The sequence below is a fragment of the Eumetopias jubatus genome, unplaced genomic scaffold (assembly GCF_037043125.1).
Source record: "Eumetopias jubatus isolate StellerSeaLion01/CBP00866 unplaced genomic scaffold, mEumJub1_p1.0 scaffold_10, whole genome shotgun sequence".
NCBI lineage: Eukaryota > Metazoa > Chordata > Mammalia > Carnivora > Otariidae > Eumetopias > Eumetopias jubatus.
The window spans coordinates 77,876,032-77,901,145 of record NW_028274816.1 but is presented as its reverse complement, the minus strand read 5'-3'; the positions used below and the strand labels follow the sequence as shown (position 1 = coordinate 77,901,145).

Genomic DNA, 25,114 nt, shown 5'->3' with positions numbered 1-25,114 from the left:
GGGGGGGGGGGGGGGGAAGGACACGCAGGCGCAAACCGGAGAGAGGCGGGCCCTCGCGCGGCCCGGAGCCGCGGGAGTGCGCAGGCGCAGCCCCGCACGGGGCTCGGGGGCGGGACGGTCCCTTGGCGTCTACGCTCTCGAGTAGGCGGGACTAGGCGCGTGCTGGCCGCGCCGGCGCTCTTCTCCGGGTGTGACGTACAAATCGCGCGCCGCCAGCGCCGGTGGGCCTGGGGCTCGCGGGAGGGGAAGGAGGAGAAGGAGGAGGAGGAGGGGGAGGTGGTGGAGGTGGAGGCTGAAGCAGAGCAAGAGGCGGCCGCGGCGGGGCGGCTCGGCGGCGCGGCGCGCGGCCCAGAAGCGTTGGAATCCTGAATTGAGAGGGCTGCGCCTGAAGACAGCAGGAGTGGCGGGGCCGCCGCCGTCGCCGGAGAGATGAGCCGGGAAGCTTGAGGCCGGAGACGCCCGCCCTCGGGCCCGTCCGCCCGGCTTCCCCGCTCCCGGTGAGGACGCCCCCTACCCTTCCCCCAGCTCTGCCGCGGCCTCTCCCAATCCTGGACCTCATTCCCACCTAACGGGGGGCCAGGAGGCCCTCGAAGGGGCTTCTTAAGGCCCTTGGGCGCCGAACTGTCCTGAGCCTGTAGGACCAAACCGGTGTGGGACTCATTCTGGCCCCCGGGAACGGAGCAGGAGAGGGGGGCTGGGCCAGCCCGGCTCACGCGGCTCAGTTCTGTCCCAGCGCCTTGATCCGGCCGCCTAAGCACCGATTGGGTTCTCGTTCAGTTTCCTTTAACATTCTTCCGTTTTCATTAGGTTTTGCTCCTTGAACCATAGCCCTGGGATCCCCATTCCCTCCTGAGAGCTCCCGAGACCACCTGAGCATACCCGTCCCCCTCCCCACCCCAGCCCCCCATTCATTCCAAGGTGGTAGGTAGAGAACTCTTTTTCCACTCTAGACCACGGTTTCCTTGTGGAAGTTGTGTCTTCCTCAGCTGTCTCTGTATCATGTCAGGAGTCTCGTGCTGAGCCATGCCCCTCGTTAGGTGCTCAATTAGGATACCCCTGGTGGTCTCCAGTAGAGAAGTAGAGGCTGAAAATCCTGGGTTCAACCTGGGGATCTGAGAAATAAGATCCCGGAGGCGTGCTGCTCAGCCATATTCTCCCTTGCTTCTGTCTGGTCAGGGGAAGGATGATGACACAGACTGTAAAGGGCCCCTTGTGGACCATGTGAACCGAGAAGATCAGCAAACTGTAGGAGTTCTGCCTTTTTTCCCCCTCTCTCCTCAGATTATTTGCATCTGATGCCAGAGAAGGCATGCTGAGCAAGAGAGGCAAGATCGTGGGGTTCAGGGTGTTTGGATTCTGACACTCTGACCATTGTTTTACAGGCTACTGGAAGATGAAAGAGACTATACAAGGGACCAGGTCTTGGGGGCCTGAGCCTCCTGGACCTGGCATAGCCCCAGCTTACTCAAGTCCCAGGCGGGAGCGTATTCGTTGGCCCCCACCCCCCAAACCCCGACTCAAATCAGGTGGAGGGTTTGGGCCAGATCCTGGGTCAGGGACTACAGCGCCAGCCAGACGCCTCCCTGTCCCTCGGCCCTCTTTTGATGCCTCAGCTAGTGAAGAGGAGGAAGAGGAGGAGGAAGAGGAGGATGAAGATGAGGAAGAGGAAGTGGGAGCTTGGAGGCTGCCCCCGAGGTGGGGTCAGCTGGGAGCCTCCCAGCGGCCTCGCCCTCCCCGCCCTACTCATCGAAAAACCTGCTCACAGCGCCGCCGCAGAGCCATGCGAGCCTTCCGGATGCTGCTCTACTCAAAAAGCACCTCGCTGACATTCCATTGGAAGCGTTGGGGGCGCCACCGGGGCCGGCGGCGGAGCCTTGCACACCCCAAGAACCATCTTTCACCCCAGGAAGGGGGTGCAACACCACAGGTGCCATCCCCCTGCTGTCGTTTTGACTCCCCTCGGGGGCCACCTCCGCCCCGGCTGGGTCTGCTAGGTGCTCTCATGGCTGAGGATGGGGTGAGAGGGTCTCCACCAATGTCCTCTGGGCCCCCAGTGGAGGAAGATGGATTAAGGTGGACTCCAAAGTCTCCTCTGGACCCTGACTCTGGTAAGGTGGGAATGGGTGGAGGGAGAGGGTGGGGAGGATCAGGAGCCTCTTGAGGTGGTGACAGCTGGGCCTAAAGCTAGTAGGATGGCAGAGTGAGGGGGTCCAGAATAGCCATGAAATGTCTTAAGCTCCACTTTGAGCAAGAACTAAGTCTGGGAAGACAGTCAATCAAGGCTGGGATACAGAGTCCCTAAGTAGGTGTTGTGTTCTGTGTATAGATGAGAAAGGGAGGCTGGTTTTAAATTTTTTGTTTTTAAATTTTATTTATTTATTTCAGAGAGAGAGAGAATGAGAGATAGAAAGCACGAGAGGGAAGAGGGGGAGAGGGTCAGAGGGAGAAGCAGACTCCCCGCCAAGTAGGGAGCCCGATGCGGGACTCCAGGATCATGACCTGAGCCGAAGGCAGTCGCTCAACCAACTGAGCCACCCAGGCGCCCAGGGAGGCTTGGTTTAGAAAAGTCAAGACAGCCTTATACACTTAAAATCCCTCTTCATTTGTCCTCTTAGAATAAAGGGCCATGTACATCTGCAAAGGGTGCCATCTTCTAGTGGTGGGAAGGGATTTCTCTAGTAGTGGACTATATCACCAGTCCGGCCGCGTGTGACAGTCTCACTCAGAATGTTTCTTTGGGGAACCTCAACCAAACAGTTTTTGGCTACGTTTTTATGAATCACTGGAGTATTTATCGAACGTTTGCGGGGTGCAATCCTAGGAGCCAGGTGTATGGTGCTGATAAATATCTCTGAAATTCAGATCTCTCTGAATCTTAGTCTCGTCCTGCTTCTGGCCTGTCTATGAGTAGTACGTCTTCTTCTCTGTTCCTCTACAACCTCTCAGACGTGCTCATTTCATGCTTGAGATTTCCATTCCTTAGAGTTTATGTTGGTAGTGTGTGGGTCGTTTAATCTCATCCCATTGTTCTTTGATCTAAGCCCCATCCTGTTTCCCCTGTCCTACAGGCCTCCTCTCCTGTACTCTTCCCAATGGCTTTGGGGGACCCCCCGGGCCAGAAGGGGAGCGGGGTCTGGCACCCCCTGATGCCAGCATCCTCATCAGCAATGTGTGCAGTATCGGGGACCATGTGGCCCAGGAGCTGTTTCAGGGCTCCGATTTGGGGGCTGCGGAAGAGGCAGAGCGGCCTGGGGAGAAAGCTGGCCAGCACAGCCCCCTGCGGGAGGAGCATGTTACCTGCGTGCAGAGTAAGGGACTCTAGAGGGCCCAGTCTCTTTCTCGTAGCCAACTCCTAAATTGAAGTCTGGAGGCCTCACCCCTTCTCCTCCTTCCCTCCGCTTAGGCATCTTGGATGAATTCCTTCAAACTTATGGCAGCCTCATCCCCCTCAGCACTGATGAGGTAGTAGAGAAACTGGAGGACATTTTTCAGCAGGAGTTCTCTACGCCTTCCAGGTAAGGCGTGAAAGAGGTGCCCTCAGAAGAGGGCTGGGACCTGAGGGCAGGCGAGAATGCTGCTGCTGTTTCTCCCATAGGGACGTGTTGGGGGGGAGGAAGGTAGGACTGAAGGGAGGACTCTGCAGGCAGCGTGCCAAGCCCCTGCAAGCTGGCTGGGGTGGCGGTGGGGGTCTTTTCCTGAGACCCCAGAATACTGTGTATACCTGCTACTCGTGTGCCTCTTTCTGGAGACTGGGCTGTTAGCAGGGCCTCAAAAGGACACGTGACCCCCAAAAAAGGATTAGCGTTTGTTTGTTGTTTGAAGTAGGCTCCACGCTCAGTGTGGAGCCCAGTGCGGGGCTTGAACTGGGGACCCTGAGATCAAGATCTGAGCTGAGAGCAAGAATCGGACGCTCCACGTTCTGCGTGGGGCCCTGGGTGTGACGCACAAACAGTGAATCGTGGAGCACTCCATCCGAAACTAGTGATGTACTGTATGGTGATTAACACAGCAATAAAAAATTATAAAAAAAAAAAAAGAATCGGATGCTCAACCAACTGGGCCACGCAGGTGCCCCCGAAAGGATTACTTTAGATTCTTACTCCGAGCAGTAGAAAGTACTCCTGTATGCCCCAGCCCCGTCAGCTCTTGTGTGACCCCACCCTTGGTCTCCTCAGGAAGGGCCTGGTGCTGCAGCTGATCCAGTCATACCAGCGGATGCCGGGCAATGCCATGGTGAGGGGCTTCCGAGTGGCCTACAAGCGGCATGTGCTGACCATGGATGACCTGGGCACCTTATATGGACAGAACTGGCTCAATGACCAGGTGAGGAGCAATGGAGACACGGGCCCCAAAGGGGATTTAGGGAGCAGGGTGTCTGGGACCCTCTGGGGGAGCCCTGTACCCATGCTGCACCCTCCATGGCAAGTTGCCTCCCGTCTTCTCCCCAGGTGATGAACATGTATGGAGACCTGGTCATGGACACGGTCCCTGAAAAGGTAGGCCTCACCAGGTACCTCGGTCCCCAGAAGAATGTTTGCGGTTCTAAGCAGCGTTTTCAGTCCCTTTTATCACTTTATCCATAAAGAGGATCTTTGTTTTTGGGGAGAGGTGGTAGGAGTCAGCTTGTTAAATTCAAATCTGGAATTTTTTTTAAAAATTATTTTAAAGATTTTATTTGACACAGAGAGACAGCGAGAGAGGGAACACAAGCAGGGGGAGTGGGAGAGGGAGAAGCAGGCTTCCCACTGAGTGGGGAGCCCGACGTGGGGCTCGATCCCAGGACCTTGGGATCATGACCTGAGCCGAAGGCAGACGCCCAGCGACTGAGCCACCCAGGCGCCCCTAAGACTTACTTATTTGAGAGAGAGAGAGAGAATGAGGTGCGGGGCGGGGGGAGAAGAGGAGAGAGAATCTCAGGTGTACTCAGTGCTGAGCGTGGACCCCAACGAGGGACTCAGTCTCTTGACCCCGAGATCATGACCCAAGCTGAAACCAAGAGTTGGACGCTAAAGCGACTGCAACGGGGCGCTTGAGTGGCTCAGTCGTTAAGCGTCTGCCTTGGGCTCAGGTCATGGTCCCAGGGCCCTGGGATCGAGCCCCGCATCGGGCTCCCTCCTCGGCGGGAAGCCTGCTTCTCCCTCTCCCTCTCCTCCTGCTTCTGTTCCTGCTCTCGCTGTGTCTCTCTCTGTCAAATAAATAAATAAAATCTAAATAAAAATAAATAAGCGACTGCATCACCCAGGCGCTCCTCAGATCTTTAGTCTTGGTCCTGAACTTAACCTATTCTCTTCCCCCAGTGGGTAGGGTTTTTTTTCCCCCGTGTCTTAACTCCACAAAGCAATAAGAGAAGGCTAAAAAGGATGTGGTTTTTTACCCTCAGTGAATTGGCAGTGGAGGGTGTTGAACCTGGCCCTTGGAGCCATAATGAAATGGAGCGGCACAGGCAGAGGACACTTGGCAGGAGAGCCGGGGCTCTTTTAATTCCATCCAGCTCTTTTGTATCATTGGCACAGGTGCATTTCTTCAACAGTTTCTTCTACGATAAACTCCGTACCAAGGGTTACGATGGGGTGAAAAGGTGGACCAAAAACGTGAGTTACCAATTCACATCTCCTTGTGTAACACCTTGCCTGGAGAGCGTTAGAGTTTTGTTTTCTAGGAGCCCCTTCCTCAAGCCTGCTCACTCAGTCTTTGAAATATTAAGGGTCTTGTGTGTGTGGGAGGTACCGTTGTAGGCACTAAAGATTCAGTGTTAAATAAGGAGAACTTCTTGCCTTTATGGAGTAAGAGTAAATAAGCAGGTGAGATTCCAGCTAGTGCTAGGTGCTGTGATTAAAAGGGTAGTGTAGTAGCATGGGAGGTGGGTCTTTGAGATCGGGCGGTCTGGGAAGGCCTCTCTTTGAGACTCGAGTGATGAGGAGCCGGCCGTGTGCAGACCTGGGGGAAGAGTTGTTTAGGCAAGGGGAATAGCAAGTACACGGGACTCAGGGTGAGAAAGGGCATGTGAGGCACCGAAGGCCCATGTGGGTGTCCTGTGTGGTTGGAGCAGAGTGAGTGGCGGGAATATTGGTAAGACATTCGGTCAGAGAGTCGATCGTGTGAGGAGGGAGGAGAAGCTGAGGGTAGATCTCACTCTATGTGCGCCGAGAAGCCATTGAAGTTTTAAGGAGGCTGGGAAGTCCCTCACATTTTAAACTCCTGTTTCATGAAGATTGGAAGCGGGGCAAGAGTAGAAGCAGACAGACTAGGAGGGGAGCACGGAAGTCCAACTGAGAAACGGGGGCCAGGGCGCTAAGGGCCGAAGTAGAAGTAGCTTTCTCTAGGATAGGTTTTGCGGTCAGAGTTGATAGTATTTTCTGACGGGTCGGACCTGGGGATGAAGAAAAACTAGGAATCGGGGAGGCCTGGGTTGGTAGCGGAAGTTACTCGGGAGACGAATTAGGAGGGAGCACGTTTGGTGAGGGGAAAAAAAGAGTTTTCTTTCTCTCCTCTAGTTAGTTTCCCTGCCCTCCAGTTCGGAAGCCAGGAAATTTCTACAGTGAGGTAGGACAGCTAACTGGCTCCAGCACTCCTCAGTTTCAGCCCCCAAGTTTGGGGGCTTACACCCTCAGTGACCTGGCAGGCCTGCTCCTCCCAGAAGAGGTGGGGTGGCGCACAGCGAAAAGAACTTGTCTTCTGCATACTTGCGTTGGAATCCCACCTCTGTACTCTCTTCTGTGACCTTCAGCTAGTTGCCTTACTCTGCCAAGCGGCAGTTAGCTCCTTGTTAGCTGGCCGTGAGCACTTCCTCATAGGATTGTCTTGTTAACTGGCCGACCCTTGACTAGGAACCGTGCCGCCCTTGTTAGCGTATTATGGACGTTAACTACTTTAACTCCTAACAGACAGATGAGGTAGGTGCTGTTGTTTTCAGCTTCTTGCAAGGGAGAGAACGGAGGTATAGAGAGTTTATCATGTAGCTTGCCCACGGTCACCAGCTAGTCAACAGAGGAGCTGGATTTAAACCCCGGCAGTCTGGCTCTGCAATCCTAAGCCTGGGTTCTTAGCTACTTAGCACTTGCACCTTTGCTGTGTGGAGTACCTGGCCATCCTGAGCCCTGCAGTGGGTGTCTCCTCTGAGCTGCCTTCTTCCTCACCCCTGGAGGCCGCATACGCTGACCCTTGCCTTAACAGTGGAAGGGCTGGGCCTTGTGTTCTGTCCCTTGGCTCCTTGCCTGTGCCTCCGCTCCTCTTGAGGACCCTCCTGGCAGCGGGCAGGACCCTCGCGCTGCCTGGCTTGACCTCTGGCGCCGCCTCCCTTAGGTGGACATCTTCAATAAGGAGCTACTGCTGATCCCCATCCACCTGGAGGTGCATTGGTCCCTCATCTCTGTGGACGTGAGGCGACGCACCATCACCTATTTTGACTCGCAGCGCACCCTAAACCGCCGCTGCCCTAAGGTTTGAGAGGGGAGGGGGGCAGACGGGAAGCATGTGGGGAGGAAATGCAGTGGCTAGGCATTCTGGGCAGAAGGGCGGGCTCGGTGCTGGGACCACCATACCCTGGGTTCAGTTGGGAAACATAGGGCATCACTTCTTCCTCCTTGTTTCTGTCTCTGTAGCATATTGCCAAGTACCTGCAGGCGGAGGCAGTCAAGAAAGACCGGCTGGATTTCCACCAGGGCTGGAAAGGTTATTTCAAAATGGTAAGTGTCTGGGGGTGGGGGTGGGGGTGGGTACTGGGTAGTGAGAGAGGTGTGGCAGGAGGCAGAGTTGAAGCCACACCCCTAGGAGCCTCCAGGTGAAGGGCCTCCCTTCTTTTTATTCTGTAGAATGTGGCCAGGCAGAACAATGACAGTGACTGCGGTGCCTTTGTGTTACAGGTAAGCAGATAGCAGTCGGGTTACCGTTTTGGGACGGAGGCGGGAGACCGCTCGGCCTCCCTGATTTGGCTCACAGGCACTTGTGGAGCAGGGAGTAACCTTGCGTGTTAGAATGCAGAAACGCGGATGTCGTTCGTTGGTCCTCTTCTGGCTTCCCCAGCCCACATTGGGGCTGGCCCTCTTGGTCCTTGGGCCCCGGCTCTAATATAGTTGCCTTCCAACCCCTCAGTGCAGGTACCAGGAACAATGACTTTAATCAGACTTTGAGCCCCAGGCTATGGGACCTTGGCTCCCTTTGTGAAAGGGGGAAGCTCTTGGAAAGGTCCAGTGAGATGGATATGGCTCCTGTGAAGTGTGTAGCACAGGTCCTGACTTGGGGGGATGCTCAGTAGGTGGTTCTCATGGCCTGCTTTGTTAACACCCAGTACTGCAAGCACCTGGCCCTGTCTCAGCCATTCAGCTTCACCCAGCAGGACATGCCCAAACTTCGTCGGCAGATCTACAAGGAGCTGTGTCACTGCAAACTCACTGTGTGAGCCTCGTATCCCAGGCCTCAAGCCCATTCATTAATGGGCATGGGGACATGGGGGACCCTTCCTTCCCAAGAAACTCCAGTTCCTTTCCTCTCTTGCCTCTCCCCATCCAGTTCCCTTTGGTTTTTCATATTTAAATGTTTTGATTTCTGTATTTTTTTTTTCTTTGAGAGAATACTTGTTGATTTCTGATGTTCAGGGGGTGGCCATGGAACAGCCTCTTTTTCCCCCTGCAGGGGAGGAGTTTGGCCTTGTGGCCTGGGTGGGGCGGTCATTCCCCCTTCCGAGTGCAGGGGCGGGGGCAGGAAAATCTGTGCTGGGGGTGGTGGGCGGGCAAAGGGATTACTGCCTGCCAGTCTTCAAACTTTTTTTTATATATATATATAAATGCCACGGTCCTGCTCTGGTCAATAAAGGATCCTTTGGAGATACATAGTGCTGGTCTTCCTTCTGTCAGGCTCGGGTTCAGCAGTCACCGTCAGCCACCCTGTCGGAGGTGCTGAGACCCTGGCCCCCCCCCCCCCCCCCCCCGCCCCGACGAAGCCCTCCCGCAGGGAAGCCGGGTGAGCTCAGGGAGGACGGAGCTTCGTGGCCGCACCCCCAGGGGCGCGGGGGCGCGCCTCCGGCTTCCACCGCCCCCCGCACACTCGCAACGGCTCGGGGCGGCGTCCGGTCTAACCTTTGCTGCAGGAGACGACAAACTAAACTGTGGGCCCGGCGCGCACCTGGAGCCGAGGCGAAGGGAAGTGGCGGTCTCGGGAGCCCGGAAGTCCCTGGAGGCTGAAGCCTCGCCCCTCGCGCGCGATAGGGCCAGCCGGACCACATGACCCGGGCGCTCTCGCCTCCGCACGTGTAGGGGCGCTGGGCCCCAAGATGGCTGCCAGGCCTCGAGGCCTGACTCCCGTATGTCACTTCCGCACCGGCGAGAAAGGCGGGTCCCACAGCCAATGGGGCTGCGGGGCGGGGCCTCATCTTGATAGGCGTTCAGGTTGTCCAATGGTGGCGGCGTGCCGGAGCGCCTGCGAACTAACGTCACGCCGAGTCGCTCAGCGCTGGCAGGCGGGGCCGAGGCGGCCAAGCCAATGCGATGGCTGGGGCGGGGTCGGGCGCTCTATAAGTTGTCGATAGGCGGGCACTCCGCCCTAGTTTCTAAGGATCATGTCTGCGAGTCAGGATTCCCGGTAAGAAACCCTTTTGCAAAAGGTCGAGGCTACTCACCCTTCCGCTCCCTTCCGAGGGCCCCGCGGGGCGGGCGGGGGCGGAGGGGCAGCCGAGGCCCACCGCCCGGGGCCTCCCCCCGCCCCGCCCCGCCCGGGGTTGTACGGGACAGCCATGCCGGGAGGCCCGGGAGGCCCGGGAGGCCCGGTCTTGGGGGGCGAGGGGGCAGGGCCCAGGCCTGGGCAGCGAGCGGGGACGGCCCGGCCCTCGGGGCCTGGCGTGCGAGGCCCGCCTGGAGGCCGCTCCCCGTCCACGACGCGGCGCGCGAGGTCCCGGCGCCCGAGCGCCAGGCGGGGTCGCGACCTGGCGCGGGGGACGACGGCGGCGGTGGCCGCCAGCGCGCGTGGTCCGGGCCGGCGGGTCCGGGCGCCTCTCTGGCGGAGGGAGGGCTCGCGCGCGTTCGGGGTTCCGGGGGGTGCCGACGGGACCACTCGCCGGAGCGGGGGGCGCCCGGGTCCTCCGAGCCGGGCGCTCGGTCGCGCGGAGAGCCGGGGCGGGGCGGAAGAAGCCGGCCGTTCAGTGTGCTGGTTTTCTTGACGGCCAGGACCGAGCCTGACCCCGAGGAGCGGCCGCGTGAGGCACCGGGAGCCCACCCGGCGCCGGGCGGGCGGGTCCATTTTGCCGCACAAGCCGGGCAATTGGCAAACTGCGGATGGGCAGGTCCACTTTCCTTCGGGGGTGAGCGGCCTGAGGTATGGGAGGGCGATGCCATTTCGCGACGGGGGCGGGCGGGTTGTGGATTGTTCCGTGGCGGGGGGAGAAGCCGCCGGGTGGTCGAGGGAGCGAGCACATGGCGGCCCGAGGGGCTCCCCTCCCCCAGCCCGCTTGGCTTCTGAGTGTTGTGCAATCTCCCCCTTCGCTAGCTCGGCTGGGGCTCATTGTGCGCGAGGCCGCCACCGCCCGCGGCCTCCCACATCCGGGCACCGCGAGGGGGGGAGACGGGCTGGAGGGGGTGGGGGAGGGCGCGGGCGGAGTGACGTGGGGGGAAGGGGATGTCCTCCCCTCGCAGCTGGGAGGTGAGGGGCGGGACTTCCGGCGCGCCGGGGCCGCGGGGGTGGGGTGGGGGAGGCGCACGCGCTCGGGCTCGGAGCGGCCCCGGCCCGGGACACACGGGCCCGGCGGCGCTGACCCCCTCCGGGCCCCGGGAGCGCGGCGGCACTCCTTGCAGCCTGCCGGGGGCCGGGCCTGGCTCGGTGGTGGAGGAAGGGCTGTGTCCTCGGGGAGCTGGCGGGGTCGGCTCGGGGAGTGGGGCCGATGGCATCGTGCAGGGCCGCCAGCTGCTTGGGGGGGTTTCTGACGCGTCTCAGTTGGCATGCTTCTACTTTCATCCAACAGATCCAGAGACAATGGCCCCGATGGGATGGAGCCCGAAGGCGTCATCGAGGTGAGCTTGGAGCCCTGCAATGTTTGTCCCTCTTTTCTGGGAAAGGCGGTGTCCCCTAATTCCGGGACTGGGGTTGCCTACCTCCCGAGTAGATCTGTCCCCCCGTCCTAACTGCTTTGTGGTGATTTGTTTAAAATACCACGTCCTGGAGTTGAGTCCTGTGTCTCTGCATTGTCTGGGTCTCTGGTTTTACAAGTGGACTCGCCCTTTAAGGTGATTTCCCAGATCTTGTAGGGCCATGTGGCTTCCCTGGAGGGAGGTGAGGTGGGGGGCTCTGAAGCTCTGGTGCGGGTACAGGGTCCGGCTCTTCAGCGCTAGGACACAGCTTTGTGTCTCCTACCATTGGAATTTCTCTGTATCCTGTAGAGTAACTGGAATGAGATTGTTGACAGCTTTGATGACATGAACCTCTCTGAGTCCCTTCTCCGTGGCATCTACGCCTACGGTTTCGAGAAGCCTTCTGCCATCCAGCAGCGAGCCATTCTCCCTTGTATCAAGGGTAAGATCCCTCGGCCTCAGGACAAGTTCTGGACTGTCCCTGACCTGGGTAGAGTGGCACCTGGTTGGTGGTGCTTGGCTCATATCAGTCAGGGACAAAGCAACTCCTTGTTTATCCCAGCTTGGCTCTTGGTCTGTGCCTGCGTCTGGTTCATGCCCTGGACACACGGATTGCTGGTTTAATTTCAATAAGGTGGTAGTTTAGTCAGCTCATAACTGCTTGTCCGTACCTGTGTTTTAGGCCAGTTTTGTGTAGTGGTAAATGAGTTAATCTGACCTGCCCTGATTGTTCCGTGGGGGTATGCCATTGTGACAAGGTAAAGTCTGGGAAGTACTTGATGCTTGCCACATGGTTCTCTCGGGTGCTGATTGATTGATCAGAGCTTCGAACGTTTCCTGATTCTGAAACATATGCACGCTGATAACCAAATGTCTGCTCATCCGTTTAGGTTATGATGTGATCGCTCAAGCCCAATCTGGGACTGGGAAAACAGCCACTTTTGCCATATCAATTCTGCAACAGATTGAATTGGACCTAAAGGCTACGCAGGCCTTGGTCCTGGCACCTACTAGAGAGTTGGCTCAGCAGGTGAGCATGCAGCTTCCTAACTCCTCTCTTGAAGGAATGTTAGAAATAATTACCATAGTCAAAAAAATCAGAGGTGTGTTCCGCAAGGACCACCAGCTCAGCAGAACTGAAGCATGGGGGGAAGAAAGGAACCACCGTGTAAAAGTAGAGAAAATAAGCTGAGGACTTCCGAACCTTTGAAGGCTTGTTAAGGCTAATTATAAGCCGTTTCTTACCTAAACACAATAAGCATTATTTTCTCCACCCATTTCCTGAGTCAAATGAAAAGCCCGTGAGGTGGGGCCTGGCTGGCCTGGCTGGCCGGGCAAGTTTGGCAGCTGTTAATGAACCGACCCCCTGGCAATGGGCAGAGAGACCCCTTGGTGGTGGTGCTCTTGTATCAGCCAGGGGCAAAGCAGACGGACAGTCCTTTGTTCATCCTAGCTTGATGCCTGGATTGGTGGCCAGAGCTGTTTCATGCCTGGGGCACACAAAATCCTAACGATAGACTGTTTTCCCGGGTCTTGGGAGTTCTTAGAAAGGGTCAGAAATGCTAATCTCGTTTAAGTAGAAAAGTTCTGTGGAAAAATCAGGATGATTCTGTGCTAACTGCAAACAAAGGTAATGTACTGCAAGCAAAGCAGAATTCTAGAAGAATTTCAGAGGGCCTTCATGTGTGTGCAGATGCTTTTTTTTTTTTTTAGAGTGAACATCTCCCCTAGCACAGGTCTGTGGCAGGAGTGCAATAGGACACAGGTAGATGGCATTCTGTTAATAAAACTGGTTGCTATGAGATCAAATGAAATGGGTCATTGGTGGCTTTCAGAAAGGGCGGTTATTGTGAATCCTTGTATTCTTAGGAGCCAGACCAAGCTCAAATCCTGAGCCTGCCACTTACTGGCAGTGTGATCTTAAGTGAAGTATCTGCCTGTTTCTTGCCTGAAAAGTGAGTTTAATGGTGCATGTCTGAGTTGGAGAGCATTACATCAGAACCGTTTTAAATGGGGTCTGGCACGGTCGCGGTTAACATACGGGCACTTTTTTTCTGGGTCTAGATACAGAAGGTAGTCATGGCATTAGGAGATTACATGGGTGCCTCCTGTCATGCCTGCATCGGGGGGACCAATGTACGTGCCGAGGTGCAGAAGCTTCAGATGGAGGCTCCCCATATCATCGTGGGCACCCCGGGTCGTGTATTTGACATGCTGAATCGGAGATACCTGTGTGAGTCTCTCCTCCCGTGCACGCGCGCCCCCTGCCCCCTGATCCACAGTCTCCTCCACGGTGCCCGGGTGCGCCTGGGAGGGCGTTGCTCTGTGATGAGCCCATGCGTGTCATCTGAGCCTGGCTTCCCTGTCTTCTCAGCCCCGGGGAGTGTTCTGCTTCCCAGGGCTGTCAGCTGGCCTAGCGTGGCAGTTGCAGGCAAAGGATCAACCTTCGTCTTCTGAGAGCAGAGCTCTTGTCCGTTTTCTGTTCTTTATTGGGAAATGTGAGTCTCCTCTCACACTTTCTTAATCACCACCTGTTGGTGTTTTCTCTCTTCTCGTAGCTCCCAAGTACATCAAGATGTTTGTATTGGACGAAGCTGATGAAATGTTAAGCCGAGGATTCAAGGACCAGATCTATGACATATTCCAGAAGCTCAACAGCAACACCCAGGTGAGAAAGAGGTGTACAGCCTCGTGTCGTGGAGTCGAGGGCTCCTTTGTAGATTGTGGGGTGCTTGGGGTAATGGAGCGGAGGAGCCAACAGGAATCCTGGGGTCTCCCCTCAAGCCGTTTTATTCACTGGCTTCTGTTTCAGGTGGTCCTCGGGAATGGGGGAGGGGCAGGTATCGTGGAGGGCCCCCCACCCTGAGGCTGTTCTTTTCTGTTAGGTGGTTTTGCTGTCTGCCACGATGCCTTCCGATGTGCTCGAGGTGACTAAGAAGTTCATGAGGGACCCCATCCGGATCCTGGTCAAGAAGGAGGAGCTGACCCTGGAGGGTATCCGCCAGTTCTACATCAACGTGGAGCGAGAGGTGGGGCCCAGGGCAGGAGGCGGGCCGGCGGGGAGGGGGGGTATAGCCCCTGACTGGTATCCCCTCCCCTTCCCAGGAGTGGAAGCTGGACACGCTGTGTGACCTGTACGAGACCCTGACCATCACGCAGGCGGTCATATTCATCAACACCCGAAGGAAGGTGGACTGGCTCACTGAGAAGATGCACGCCCGAGACTTCACTGTGTCCGCCATGGTGCGTGCTCTTCACCTTGTCCCCGGCGGTGGGGCGTTGGCGCGCCTCACAGCTGCTGCTCGGCGCCCGCGGGCCCGCGACCCATGCCCTCCCCTCTGTTCCCGCTCTAGCACGGAGACATGGACCAAAAGGAACGAGATGTCATCATGAGGGAGTTCCGCTCCGGCTCTAGCAGAGTACTGATTACCACTGACCTGCTGGTGAGTAGGGGGGACGCTGGGAGAGTGGGAAGGAAGAAGGGCAAAAATCCAAGGTGATTCCCTCTCCAAGGGGCCTGCTTGTGCCCCTCTTCAGGAAAGTAGCAACTTGGAAGACAACGTGGCATGCCTTAGGTTGCTGGGGGAGAGGGCGTTGTCCGTTCCTGTGCCTGCCTTTGGCTGCCTACACGGCCTTGAGTCCCTTCCGGCTTGATTGTGTCCCCTCCTGGTTCTCGTGCTGACCTGTCCTCTCCCCTGACCTAGGCCAGAGGCATTGATGTGCAGCAGGTTTCCTTAGTCATCAACTATGACCTTCCCACCAACAGGGAAAACTACATCCACAGGTAAGTGTGGGTCTGGAACGTTCCCGCAACTCGCCCTGAGCTAAAGTTCTGGTTCCCCCCTTCCGCTGTCATCCCTCGTACTGAGGTGTCGTCGTTTTCCACCAGAATCGGTCGCGGTGGACGATTTGGCCGTAAGGGTGTGGCTATTAACATGGTGACAGAAGAAGACAAGAGGACTCTTCGAGACATCGAGACCTTCTACAACACCTCCATTGAGGAGATGCCCCTCAATGTTGCTGACCTCATCTGAGGGGCTGTCCTGCTACCTAGCCCTACCCAGGCTGCCGTCTGGGGGCTGAAGAGGAGCAGGAGGGGGGAGGGAAGGGAGCCAAGGGATGGACATCTTGTCATTTTTTTCTTTTTTTTTTTTCTTTGAATAAATGTCACTTTTTGAGGCAAAAGAAGGAACCGTGAACATTTTAGACCCCCTTTTCTTTGGGGCAACAGCTGCCCCAGGCGCCGTCGCTTCTCCCAAAAACACTAATCCATCTCCGTAACCTAGTCGACCTCTAACCCCCAGAGGCTCTCCCCACCCCAGCTGAACGCCTCTGAAGAGGATTCAAGGGGCCATAGTGTCACTCAACCTCATTTGCTGGACCAAATCCGGAGAATCTGAGTTAAATGGCCCAGGGGATTGTCCCCAGGTGGGGGGAGCAGGGGAGAAAAAATGGTAGCCATTTTTACATTGTTTTGTATAGTATTTATTGATTCAGGAAACAAAACACAAAATTCTGAATAAAATGACTTGCAAACTGCCTGTTTGGGCTTCTCATTTCTTGCCTCCCCTTCCCTCCCACCTGTTACTGGGCACACACGTATCTCCGGCCGTGCCCCCCGCCCCCCGCCATCACCCTTACAGACTGCCCTTGGGTGGCTTTTTTTCCCCCACCTCCCTTCTGACGAAGTCCCGTCCGCTGGACACCCCGACCTGCTCTGGCGCCGCAGGCGGCGCTCCGTCATGAGCAGCTCACGTGCCTCGGCCAAGAGGAAGCGCCAGACGGAGAAGGGAGAAAACCCTTCTGCAGGGCCTCGAACAGCCCGTTTCTGGAGAGCGCTGGGGGAGGGCTGCCGGCCCGCTGGTTCTGTAATCCCTTGGGACCGCCACGCGTGCTTGGCGGAGGTAGACTCATCGATCCCCAAGGATCGACTGCCCCCAAACTCACATGTGACATTCTGGAGGCTGTGCGTTCCCACTCGGAAGCCAGGGCAATCCCCTCAATGACAAAAGTTGGTGACTAAGGGGTTGGTGGCTGGGGCTGAGGTGCCTGAGTCAGGCTGGGGGCGGACTGTCTCAGTGACAGGAAGTCAAAAACTTAATTCCTCCTTTTGCAAAGGGAAACAGAGGGGGAATAGGGCTGAGCAAGCAGCTGGGTCAGACGGGACGGGCCCGGAGCGAGCGGGTGAGGCCAGGTGAGGCCGTTCCGTCATGAGGCCGGCCGTGGTGGTCTTGGGGGCGCTGGTGGGGCTGCTGGCTGGTAAGGAGAGAGGCCAGAGGGGAGGGGGCCCCGGGAGCAGTCGGCCCACCTGCCGCTAACCGGTCTTCCTCTGCTGAAAGCCCAGGGGCAAGGGAACGACTGTCCTCATAAAAAGTCGGCCACTCTGCTGCCATCCTTCACGGTGACCCCGACCCCGACAGCGACAGAAAGCACGGCAAGCCCTGCGACCACGAGCGGCGTAACTACCACAGCGGGCGCCACCAGCCACGAGCCCACGACGGCCACGCACCGGCCCCCGACCACCCCCCGCCACGGAAACACCACGGTGCATCCAACAACGAGCAACAGCACCGCCACCAGCCCAAACGCCTCCACCAGCTCCCCCCACCCAGCGCCGCCGCCGCCACCCCCACCCCCGCCGAGTCCCAGCCCAGGGCCCCAGGAGGCCGTAGGAGACTACACTTGGACTAATGGTTCCCAGCCCTGCGTCCGGCTCCAAGCCCGGATTCAGATCGGAGTTGTGTACCCGACCCACGGCGGAGGAGAGGTAAAGCCAGGCGCCGGCGGAGGACGGGAGGGGCAGGGGGCGAGGCAGGGCCGGGGTGCAGGGCACAGGGAGCCTCGGCTGACGCGGCTGTGTTCTTACCGAGCTCTCATCTTAACTCCTACAGGCCTGGGGCATCTCCGTACTGAACCCCAACAAAACCAAGCCCCAGGGGGGCTGTGAGGGCGCCCGCCCCCATCTGCTTCTCTCCTTCCCCTTCGGACAGCTCAGCTTCGGGTTCGAGCAGGTACTTCCCCCGCATCCCCCCACCAATCCCTGGCTGCGCTCCTGGCTCCGGGCACGTGGCTGCCCGCTGCCACCCTGAGCCTTCCTGGTCACCTCCCCAGGAGCCACGGCAGGGCGCAGTCTACCTGAAGTACCTGGCTCTGGAGTACAACGTGTCCTTCCCACAGGCAGCGCGTGAGTAGCCTGCCCTCTCGTCGCTCGCCCTGGACGTCTGGGCCCCTGAAGGGACCAGAGCGGGGGGCAGGGGCAGGGGCAGGGACGGAGAGCTGACCCTCCCTCGCTCTTCCAGAATGGACCTTCTCGGGTCAGAATTCATCCCTTCGAGCTCTCCAAGCCCCCCTGGGCCAGAGCTTCGGCTGCAGAAACGCAAGCATCCTTCTGCCGCCGGCTTTGCGCCTTGACCTGCTCCACCTGAAGCTACAGGCCGCTCAGCTGCCCCCCTCAGGGGCCTTTGGGCCAAGTAAGACCTCTTCCTACCCCCTCGAAGCCTCCGCCTGCTGAGACAGCACCCCCCCCCCCGCCCCCCCGTGTCATCGGGCCCATAACCGCCCTTCCTCTCTCAGGCTTGTCAACTGTCCTGCTTCCTCCGCAACTCCGCCCTTCTCCCCTCTTCCTTACTGCTCGGAGTCTTCTAGGGAAGCTCCCCGCCAATCTCCTACTTCCCAACGCCCCCCCCCCCCACGCCTTCCTCCCTCCTCCCATCTGGGCGCGGCCTCCACCGTGATTCCTGCCGGCCCTCCCTCTCTGCCAGGTTTCTCTTGTCCCAGCGACCAGTTCAACCTGCTGCCCCTCATCATCGGCTTGATCTCGCTGGGCCTCCTCACCCTGCTGCTGGTTACATTCTGCATCGTCCGGAGACGCCCACCGGCCTACCAGCCCCTCTGAGCACCGGTTCCAATACCAGGTGACACCGCAGAGCCCTGCGCTCTCACCACTCAACCGACTCAGCACCAAAGTTACCTTCCCTCTCCGTCTTCAGGAACAAAAGTGGAGCTAAGATGTTCACTAAACGTGCGCAGTTTCTCCTCCCCCGGCCCCAGAATACTAAAACCTGCTCCAACCTCTGTCCTCGGTTTTCCCTGCCCTTCTTGCCAGGATTAAAAGCCCTGAGTGTCAGTCACACGCCTTTCCGCGCCGTCCGTGGTTGAGTCTCAGGGAGCCAGACCGTCATGTGTGACCACGTGGCCTCGTCGGTTCATCCCCCAAAGCCTAGCACAGCTGGCGTCGCATCTGCCTCGGCCCCCTTCCTCCTCTTCCCGGGCCTCTGGCTGCTCCAGTACCCCCTTGCCCTCCAAGCCGGTTTCGCAGTCAGAGGTGAAGCAGGGAGCAATGGCCGATGAGTGGGGGTGGGAAGGTCACACCTTCCTGTGGGAGCTCCGTAGCAACAAGAACGCTCTGCCCTGCCCACCGCGTCCAGGGCTGGGTGGGCACGCCGATTAAACCCTCACCGCACCGGGGATGCTCCTATCCCAGCCGTGGCAGCCGTGGGGACTCTCACCTCCACCCGCAATCACCCTGGGCTCCCCCAGGAACAGCATGCCTCCAGCCTGGGCCCCCCCGCCCCGGGGGTGTACCTACGGGGAGCGCGTGGCCGCCCCAGGACAGCTGCCCCGCGTTACAGTAGGCCACGGTGCAATCGCCGGGAAGCCAGGATGGGGCCCGTCCAGCTGCGGGGGCCCTGCAAGGCCGGAGGCCCACCCCACCGCGTCCCCGGACATCCCGTGTGACCTCGCTAACTGGCAAAGAACTGCTGCTCGACAGCGCGGCCCCTGCAGCGGGCGCCAGGCCACCGGGGCGTAACGGCCGGGCCCGCCTCCACCGGGATGGCTGGGAGCTGGGGTCCCAGCGCGGGGCGCGGGGGGCATCGCTGTCCACGCTGGCCTCTCCCAAGGGGAGCTGCTGGGCCCGGGGCCTCGCCGCTGGGCTCGCTCGGCGGAGGGGCCGGCGGCGTGGGAGGGAACCCTCGGGCCGGGGGGCTCGCCTTCCCCACCGCCTCCTCGTCCCTGCCCAGCAGCTGCGGGCGCACCCAACCGCCAAGGCCCCGGGCGAGCCGGGGAGGGAGGAACACGGGCCCGCGCGCAGCTCGGCACCTCCGGAGGGCTAACTGGCGCAGGCGGTCCTGCTCCCGCCGACGCCCTTCCCTCGGGAGACGCCGACACAACAGGAAAGAGGGAGCCACGGCGCCCCCACTCAACGCCCTTCCCGAGACTCATGCTCCTTCTCCCTCAACTTCGAACAAGGTGGGGTCGGCCAGGGGAAGACAAAATGGCGCCGCGCAGGAAGAGCGGAGAAAGGCAGGAGGCTCAGTGTTGCCTCCGAACTGGAAGCGTAAACAAAGGCGCGATAGACGGAACTGCGCAGGCGCAAGCTTGAGCATGCCGTAAACCGCGAACAGGGACGGTGCTTCCGAAACGTGGTCTCTGGCCGAGACCTATTTCACGCTGCTGAAGATGGGGTGGCGTTAGAAAGAGCGGGGAGCAGCGGGGCGGAGGGCCCAGAGCGCGCATGCGCAGCGTCGGTCAATGGCGACCCGGACAGGCGGAAGCTAATTTAGCAACATGGCGGCCGAGGCAGACGGCCCGCTCAAACGGGCGCTGGTGCCGCTTCTCTTACCTGAGGAATGCTACGACCAAATTTTCGTCCAGTGGGACTTGCTTCACGGTGAGCTTTATTCGGCATCCTATCAGAGCTCTGCTGGAGCGCCCTGGGGCCATCAGTGGTGCGTGACTGCGGCCCAGGCGGCGGCGGCGACCCCTGCCAGGCCGAGCCGGGCGGAAGTCATGGCGGAAGGGGGCGGAAGTGTCTCGGCCTCCATAGAGGGGGCTCGCCATATTTGGGCGGGAGGCCGGGGAGGGGTCAGCGGGCGGCCGCAATAAAAGATGGGGAGACTCACACTGCACAAAACAAAGTTAAAATCTGACCAAATCGTCCCAGTCTTCAATAAGATCAGCCCGGTTAAACGTCTGCCTTCAGCTCGGGTCATGATCCCGGGGCCCTGGGATCGGGTCCCGCATCGGGCTCCCTGCTCCGCGGGGAGTCCGCGTCTCCCTCTGCCGCTCCCCCTGCTCGTGCTCTCTCTGTCGGATAAATAAATAAAATCTTGTCAGCGGTAGACCTTGAGGAGCCGTTGCACTTGCTTCAAGGCCTCTGGCGAATCCAGGCTTCAGCGGCACCTCCAGAGGCGCCTTCCGCCCTCCACGTTTGCTCATGGTCTCATCCTGGGGTGACTTGCCTGCAGTCCTCCGTCTGCGGGGCAGGCCCACACGAAGCCCACTGCAGACGCCAGGTCCCGTGGGAGACCTGCCCAGCCTGCCCTTGTCCGTTCCCGGTCCCCCGCTGTGCTCCTGGGGCCGACTGGGTTGAATTCATGACTCCCACGGGGCCGAGCTCCTTGGGCTGGAGGTGTGGGGGCGGGGGCCTCCCAGCAAGCCCCTGCAGGGTAACGTAAGGTCTGTGAGCGGGGGGGGGGCCAGGGACAAAAGGGTTCGGGAATGAGTGGATCGGGAGACCTGTCCTTGCACTGGGAAGACGTGTGGATTGGATCGCCTAGGTTGCTCAGAGTAGGGGAATGAAGGATCCCAGGACTCGTGGGCATTGCCCAGTGTTACAAGAGGCTTCCCCCTCCACGCACACCATTTTTATTTATTTTACAGAGAGAGCACAAGCAGGGGGAGCTGCAGGGAGCTTGACGCGGGGCTCGATCCCAGGACCCTGGGATCACAACCTGAGCCAAGGGCCGACGCTCAACCGACTGAGCCACCCTGGCGCTCGCTCCCACGCCCGTCAGTTTAGATGTAATCGGCATGGTAAAGGCTGTTCTGGGAAAGTCAGAGGACAGTGATAAGACTGGGAGCAGGAAGCCGGGGCCCCAGACAGCCCCGGGCTTCCGTGTGTGGGTTTGTCCGCGTCTTAAGGAGCAGCGGCAACCCACGGCAGCATGAAAAGCCCTTGGCCCTGGGCCGGGTTCCAGAGGCGTCCCTTCTGTTTACTCCTGTTTCTCTTCTCAGTCGCCTGCCTCAAGATTCTCCTCAGCAAAGGCCTGGGTCTGGGCATCGTGGCCGGGTCGCTGCTGGGTATGTACCTTATCTTTCCCCGCTGTCAGGAGGAGGGCGGAGACCGGGGATGCCAGAAGCTGGGTGGGTCCCTTAACCGGAAGTGGAGGTAACAGGCCTCCCAGTCCACTCCCTGGCTGTGGTGCGGTGCTCCCGAGGGATGCTGGCTCCTCCTCCCTGCCCTTCTTGTTCTTTCTCTAGTAAAACTGCCGCAGGTGTTTAAAATCCTGAGAGCCAAGAGTGCCGAAGGGTTGAGCCTTCAGTCAGTAATGCTAGAGCTAGTGGCACTGACGGGGACCATGGTCTACAGCATCACCAACAACTTCCCCTTCAGGTGAGGGAGCCCGCCCTTGATCCCCAAGGGTGAATGTGCACACGTCTAGTGGGGGTCAGGGTGGGGCAGGTAAGAGGGCGGCAAAGCTTAAGTCCTTCTGGAAATCTGGCCGTCTTCTGTGAACGTGATGGGGAGAGGAGAGCATCCCAAGGATGCCCAGGATCTAGACCCGAGTCCATCAGTCCATCCCCACAGGACGGGGCTGCGGACAACAGGGAGTCATCAACAAACTGTGGCCCCAGCTGGACGGGCCATGGAGGCTTTCCCTGCCTCTTTCCAGGCCCGTCTTTCTCCCTCCCAACTCTTGACTCTGCAGCTCTTGGGGTGAAGCCCTGTTCCTGATGCTCCAGACAGTCACCATCTGCTTCCTGGTCCTGCACTACAGAGGACAGACCGTGAAAGGTGCTGGGGGGTGTGGGGGGGTGGCTCTTGGGGGCCCTGTTGGGAACTCCGGCCTGGGGAAGCCCGAGGACCGGAGAGGCTCATCGAGGCTCCTTACCTCCCTGACCCCCAGGTGTCACCTTCCTAACGTGCTATGCGCTGGCCCTGCTGTTGCTGCTGTCCCCACTGACGCCCCTGGCCCTCGTCACCCTGCTCCAGGCCTCCAACGTGCCTGCGGTGGTCTTGGGGCGGGTGAGGGCTGGGAGCGAGGGAAGGATGCTGGGCGGGGGGGGGGGGGGGGGGTGGGGGGTGGCAGGTGTGAGGAGTCCAGACGGCGGAACGAAGGTTCTCAAACTCCCCCCCAGCTGCTCCAGGCCGCCACGAACTACCGGCACGGGCACACGGGCCAGCTCTCAGCCGTCACCGTCTTTCTGCTCTTTGGGGGCTCCTTGGCCAGAATCTTCACCTCCATTCAGGTGAGTGCCCCTTCTCCCCTCTAGGGGGCACTAGAGCCCGGCCCTCGCTCCGCCGCCGCCGCCGCCTTCACGCTGCTCCTTCTCTGAACACTTTCTGGGGCCCCCGCTGTCCGTCACGCAGGAGACCGGAGACCTCCTCATGGCGGGAACCTTCGTGGTCTCTTCCCTCTGTAACGGCCTCATCGCTGCCCAGCTCCTCTTCTACTGGAACGCAAAGCCCCCCCGCGAGAAGAAAGAGTAGGGCTGAGCTGGCTGCTGCTGGAGCGCCTGCTGTGTCTCCCGCCGTCCCCATCCGGAACCAGCCTGCTGGTGGGACCTCCCCTCCTTCATCCCTCTGCAATTGTAAAAGTCTCGAGCCGGGGGCTTAGGGGGACCGCGGATCCCCGGAAAGCACGGGGGTAGGGCTCTCAGGCTGGCACTACTGCCCTGTGCACGGAGTGTTAACTCGCTGAACCGTTTGCCTGAGACTCCTCCTTCAGCGCCATTCCCACCTATTTAGGTTTTCTGGGGCCCGAGTCGGCCCTGCCCGCCCCCTCTCCCCACGTCCCTGTGGCCCTAGAGGGCAGAGCCGCCGGTGGAAGCAGCTGGGGGCTTGGGGCTGCCTCCCTCCCCGAGCCCGGTTGGGACGGTCTCCAGGACCCCAGTGCTGGGTGGGGAGTGGGGGGATGGAGAATGACTCAGGCAGGGCCCCAGGGTGGGGTGAGGAGGTTCCTGCTCTGGCAGGTCCAGGCGGAAGGGAGTGGGGACTGCTGGTTCCTGCCGCAGTGAGGGGGAACAGACGTGGGGCAATAAAGACTCCGAGACAGGGTTTAATTGTAAAAACTTGTGTTCATCCTACAAAAAAAAAAAAAAAAGTGTTTTGCGGGGGGGGGGGACGGGGACCGTAGCACAGGCCTCCTCTGAACTGGGGTCCAACACAGTTCTAAAGAAGGGTTTGCAGCCTGGGGGGGGGGTTTGGGGTGAAGACAAGGGAGGGGGAGCCCTTCCTGGGAGGTCCGTGTCCACGAGGGTTAGAGGTGGGTCAGGGGCAGGGGGGGCCCCAGCAGGGGAGGGCTGTACGGGGTGGGAGAGCCTGGGGGGAGGCAGGGGTTATATTGGGGGAGCAGCTCCCCCTGGAGCCTGGGGTTATTCTGAGGGACGGAGCACGGCGAGGAGGCCTCTGGTTTACAGTGGGAAGAGCTGCAAAGAGAGAGACAGTGGGGTTAGAGCCCGTCCCCGGGCTGGGAGGTGCCGGCAGCGCCCCCCAAGCACAGGTGGGGGTGGGTGGGACCAGCTCTGGCCCCAGAGGTAGAACCTGCCGTCACCCAGCCCCCGGTCCCTGGCTGTCCGGGCCCCGCTGGGTAGCGCGGGTTGGGGACCAAACCCCGCGGCGCGGCCGTGTCGGGGCACGCTCTCGAGCAGGCTTGCGTGTCGCGCCTGTTTTCGGCAGGCCGGGAAGGGGCAGAGTCGGGCCGGGCCTCTCCTTGCCCCGCGGGCAGGGAGGGGAAGCCGGGTCACAGGAGGGCCAGAAGCGGGGAGGAAACGGGAAATTCGGGTGACTAGAACAGGATCGCATCCTGGGGGCCGCCACTGCCGGGCTGGGATGGAAACGGCCTCCAGGGAACCCCGGGCCCACCAGAACGCTCCCAGCCCTGCGGGGCACTGGGCGGGCGGGGGGCGCTAACACCCCCCCCCAGGTCCCCCCGGAGTGGCCCCTGCCGGAGCCTCAGCCCGCCCTCCAGGCACTCACCCGTATCCGCCGGGCAGGTAGGCTGCCGAGTAGCCGGGCGGCTGGTACCCAAAGCCTCTGCTCCCCTGGGTGGTCGCGTACCCGGGCCCCCAGACCGGCCCGCCGGCAGCTACACCGCCGCTCCCCGGGCCGAAGTGGGGCTGCCCGGCGCCCGAGCTCTTGGCCTTGCGCCGAGGCCGGTACTTGTAGTCGGGGTAGTCGCGCAGGTGCCGGGCCCGGAGCCGCTTGGCCTCTTCCACGAAGGGCCGCTTCTCGTCCTCGCCCAGCAGCTTCCACTGCGCGCCCAGGCGCTTGGAGATCTCCGAGTTGTGCATCTTCGGGTTCTGCTGCGCCATCTGGCGGCGCTGAGCGGAGCTCCACACCATGAACGCGTTCATGGGCCGCTTCACCTTCTCTAGGGGGAGCCCCCCGGACACCCCCGGGCTCCCGGCGCCCTCCCGCTCCGGGCAGCCCGAGGACGGGTTGGCAGGAGCCGTGGGAGCAGGAGGCTCCAGGTTCCAGACCTGGGCGTGTGAAGGGCCAGGAAGCGCCATGGGGGCGTGGGGAGGGGGGTGGTGGTGGAGGGAAGCCTTGAGAGGGCGTCCTCCGCGCCCTCCCCTCCAAAGCGGGACGTCGATGCCCACACCCGGTGTCCTTAAAATGCAAGGGTCTTCCCAGTCTGCAGTCGTTCCAGAGGAACTCGTGTCCTTATGAAAAGTAGGTGTCGTCCCCAAGTTCAGCGTCCTGAGAATGGAGCCCCTGCTCTCAACCAATCAGGCACACTTTGGAGCGCCGGCACCGCGCAAACCGCGCTCCCCGCTCCCGGATGCCGCCAGGTGCCCGGCCCAGCCCGCCTTCCGCCGAGGCGCGCCCGGCCTCCGAGCAGTCCCGGGCAGTCCCGGGGCCCGGCCGCCACCGCCCCTCTCACCTGGCCTCAGCGTCTGTGGCTGGCGGGTGGGCCAGACCCGGGAACAGCTTTTAACCAGACTCCTCCCCACGCCCTCCCCGCAGACCGCGCCTCCTGACGGGCGCCAACGTCCCCCTCCCTTAGGCAAACCCAGGTGTCCTGTTGTTCCCAGCCCCCAACACTCCCCCTCGG

At 60.1% G+C, this 25,114-nt stretch overlaps 5 protein-coding genes and 4 non-coding genes across 9 annotated transcripts; 8 read left to right on the top strand and 1 right to left on the bottom strand.

The window, feature by feature from the left end:
- The first annotated feature begins 261 nt into the window (after positions 1 to 261).
- Positions 262 to 8,826, top strand: SENP3 (SUMO specific peptidase 3). Its single transcript, XM_028125091.2, has 11 exons — positions 262 to 497; positions 1,383 to 2,108; positions 3,069 to 3,308; positions 3,404 to 3,515; positions 4,176 to 4,323; positions 4,449 to 4,496; positions 5,514 to 5,591; positions 7,303 to 7,440; positions 7,602 to 7,685; positions 7,812 to 7,862; positions 8,288 to 8,826. Exons 2-11 carry the CDS (start codon positions 1,394 to 1,396, stop codon positions 8,396 to 8,398), a joined length of 1,725 nt encoding a protein of 574 aa, XP_027980892.1. The 5' UTR covers positions 262 to 497; positions 1,383 to 1,393; the 3' UTR covers positions 8,399 to 8,826.
- Positions 8,827 to 9,491: 665 nt separating this feature from the next.
- Positions 9,492 to 15,595, top strand: EIF4A1 (eukaryotic translation initiation factor 4A1). Its single transcript, XM_028124907.2, has 11 exons — positions 9,492 to 9,576; positions 10,949 to 10,997; positions 11,364 to 11,496; positions 11,945 to 12,084; positions 13,119 to 13,287; positions 13,613 to 13,722; positions 13,940 to 14,083; positions 14,160 to 14,297; positions 14,408 to 14,497; positions 14,759 to 14,838; positions 14,944 to 15,595. Exons 1-11 carry the CDS (start codon positions 9,554 to 9,556, stop codon positions 15,086 to 15,088), a joined length of 1,221 nt encoding a protein of 406 aa, XP_027980708.1. The 5' UTR covers positions 9,492 to 9,553; the 3' UTR covers positions 15,089 to 15,595.
- LOC114225470 (small nucleolar RNA SNORA48) lies at positions 11,531 to 11,665 on the top strand. The gene has a single exon (XR_003612565.1). It is a non-coding gene; the product is annotated as a small nucleolar RNA SNORA48 (small nucleolar RNA).
- Positions 12,416 to 12,557, top strand: LOC114225464 (small nucleolar RNA SNORA48). The gene has a single exon (XR_003612559.1). It is a non-coding gene; the product is annotated as a small nucleolar RNA SNORA48 (small nucleolar RNA).
- On the top strand, positions 13,375 to 13,515 carry LOC114225466 (small nucleolar RNA SNORD10). Its single transcript, XR_003612561.1, has one exon. It is a non-coding gene; the product is annotated as a small nucleolar RNA SNORD10 (small nucleolar RNA).
- LOC114225468 (small nucleolar RNA SNORA67) lies at positions 14,544 to 14,686 on the top strand. Its single transcript, XR_003612563.1, has one exon. It is a non-coding gene; the product is annotated as a small nucleolar RNA SNORA67 (small nucleolar RNA).
- Positions 15,596 to 16,156: 561 nt separating the features above from the next.
- On the top strand, positions 16,157 to 18,184 carry CD68 (CD68 molecule). The gene is made up of 6 exons (XM_028124908.2): positions 16,157 to 16,313; positions 16,394 to 16,821; positions 16,946 to 17,065; positions 17,166 to 17,238; positions 17,354 to 17,524; positions 17,816 to 18,184. Exons 1-6 carry the CDS (start codon positions 16,265 to 16,267, stop codon positions 17,947 to 17,949), a joined length of 975 nt encoding a protein of 324 aa, XP_027980709.2. The 5' UTR covers positions 16,157 to 16,264; the 3' UTR covers positions 17,950 to 18,184.
- Positions 18,185 to 19,579: 1,395 nt separating this feature from the next.
- Positions 19,580 to 23,129, top strand: MPDU1 (mannose-P-dolichol utilization defect 1). Its single transcript, XM_028124909.2, has 7 exons — positions 19,580 to 19,725; positions 21,072 to 21,137; positions 21,318 to 21,450; positions 21,767 to 21,852; positions 21,965 to 22,083; positions 22,197 to 22,307; positions 22,429 to 23,129. Exons 1-7 carry the CDS (start codon positions 19,623 to 19,625, stop codon positions 22,546 to 22,548), a joined length of 738 nt encoding a protein of 245 aa, XP_027980710.1. The 5' UTR covers positions 19,580 to 19,622; the 3' UTR covers positions 22,549 to 23,129.
- A 103-nt stretch (positions 23,130 to 23,232) lies between these two features.
- SOX15 (SRY-box transcription factor 15) lies at positions 23,233 to 24,953 on the bottom strand. The gene is made up of 2 exons (XM_028124848.2): positions 24,037 to 24,953; positions 23,233 to 23,486 (listed from the first exon to the last, which is right to left on the bottom strand). Exons 1-2 carry the CDS (start codon positions 24,567 to 24,569, stop codon positions 23,318 to 23,320), a joined length of 702 nt encoding a protein of 233 aa, XP_027980649.2. The 5' UTR covers positions 24,570 to 24,953; the 3' UTR covers positions 23,233 to 23,317.
- Positions 24,954 to 25,114: the final 161 nt, after the last annotated feature.

What these genes read in the sequence shown, in the direction of transcription:
- SENP3 (XM_028125091.2), top strand. Translation starts at nt 1,394, where the DNA reads ATGAAAGAGACTATACAAGGGACCAGGTCTTGGGGGCCTGAGCCTCCT. An exon ending in GAGTTCTCTACGCCTTCCAG is followed by an intron (nt 3,516 to 4,175) that starts GTAAGGCGTGAA and finishes TGGTCTCCTCAG; the next exon opens with GAAGGGCCTGGTGCTGCAGC. An exon ending in GGAAAGGTTATTTCAAAATG is followed by an intron (nt 7,686 to 7,811) that starts GTAAGTGTCTGG and finishes TTTATTCTGTAG; the next exon opens with AATGTGGCCAGGCAGAACAA.
- EIF4A1 (XM_028124907.2), top strand. Translation starts at nt 9,554, where the DNA reads ATGTCTGCGAGTCAGGATTCCCG. An exon ending in TCTGCGAGTCAGGATTCCCG is followed by an intron (nt 9,577 to 10,948) that starts GTAAGAAACCCT and finishes TTCATCCAACAG; the next exon opens with ATCCAGAGACAATGGCCCCG. An exon ending in GCTGAATCGGAGATACCTGT is followed by an intron (nt 13,288 to 13,612) that starts GTGAGTCTCTCC and finishes CTCTTCTCGTAG; the next exon opens with CTCCCAAGTACATCAAGATG.
- CD68 (XM_028124908.2), top strand. Translation starts at nt 16,265, where the DNA reads ATGAGGCCGGCCGTGGTGGTCTTGGGGGCGCTGGTGGGGCTGCTGGCT. An exon ending in GTCCTTCCCACAGGCAGCGC is followed by an intron (nt 17,239 to 17,353) that starts GTGAGTAGCCTG and finishes TCGCTCTTCCAG; the next exon opens with AATGGACCTTCTCGGGTCAG. An exon ending in CTCAGGGGCCTTTGGGCCAA is followed by an intron (nt 17,525 to 17,815) that starts GTAAGACCTCTT and finishes CCTCTCTGCCAG; the next exon opens with GTTTCTCTTGTCCCAGCGAC.
- MPDU1 (XM_028124909.2), top strand. Translation starts at nt 19,623, where the DNA reads ATGGCGGCCGAGGCAGACGGCCCGCTCAAACGGGCGCTGGTGCCGCTT. An exon ending in CGTGGCCGGGTCGCTGCTGG is followed by an intron (nt 21,138 to 21,317) that starts GTATGTACCTTA and finishes TTCTTTCTCTAG; the next exon opens with TAAAACTGCCGCAGGTGTTT. An exon ending in ACCAACAACTTCCCCTTCAG is followed by an intron (nt 21,451 to 21,766) that starts GTGAGGGAGCCC and finishes TTGACTCTGCAG; the next exon opens with CTCTTGGGGTGAAGCCCTGT.
- SOX15 (XM_028124848.2), bottom strand. Translation starts at nt 24,569, where the DNA reads ATGGCGCTTCCTGGCCCTTCACACGCCCAGGTCTGGAACCTGGAGCCT. An exon ending in TACCTGCCCGGCGGATACGG is followed by an intron (nt 23,487 to 24,036) that starts GTGAGTGCCTGG and finishes CTCTCTTTGCAG; the next exon opens with CTCTTCCCACTGTAAACCAG.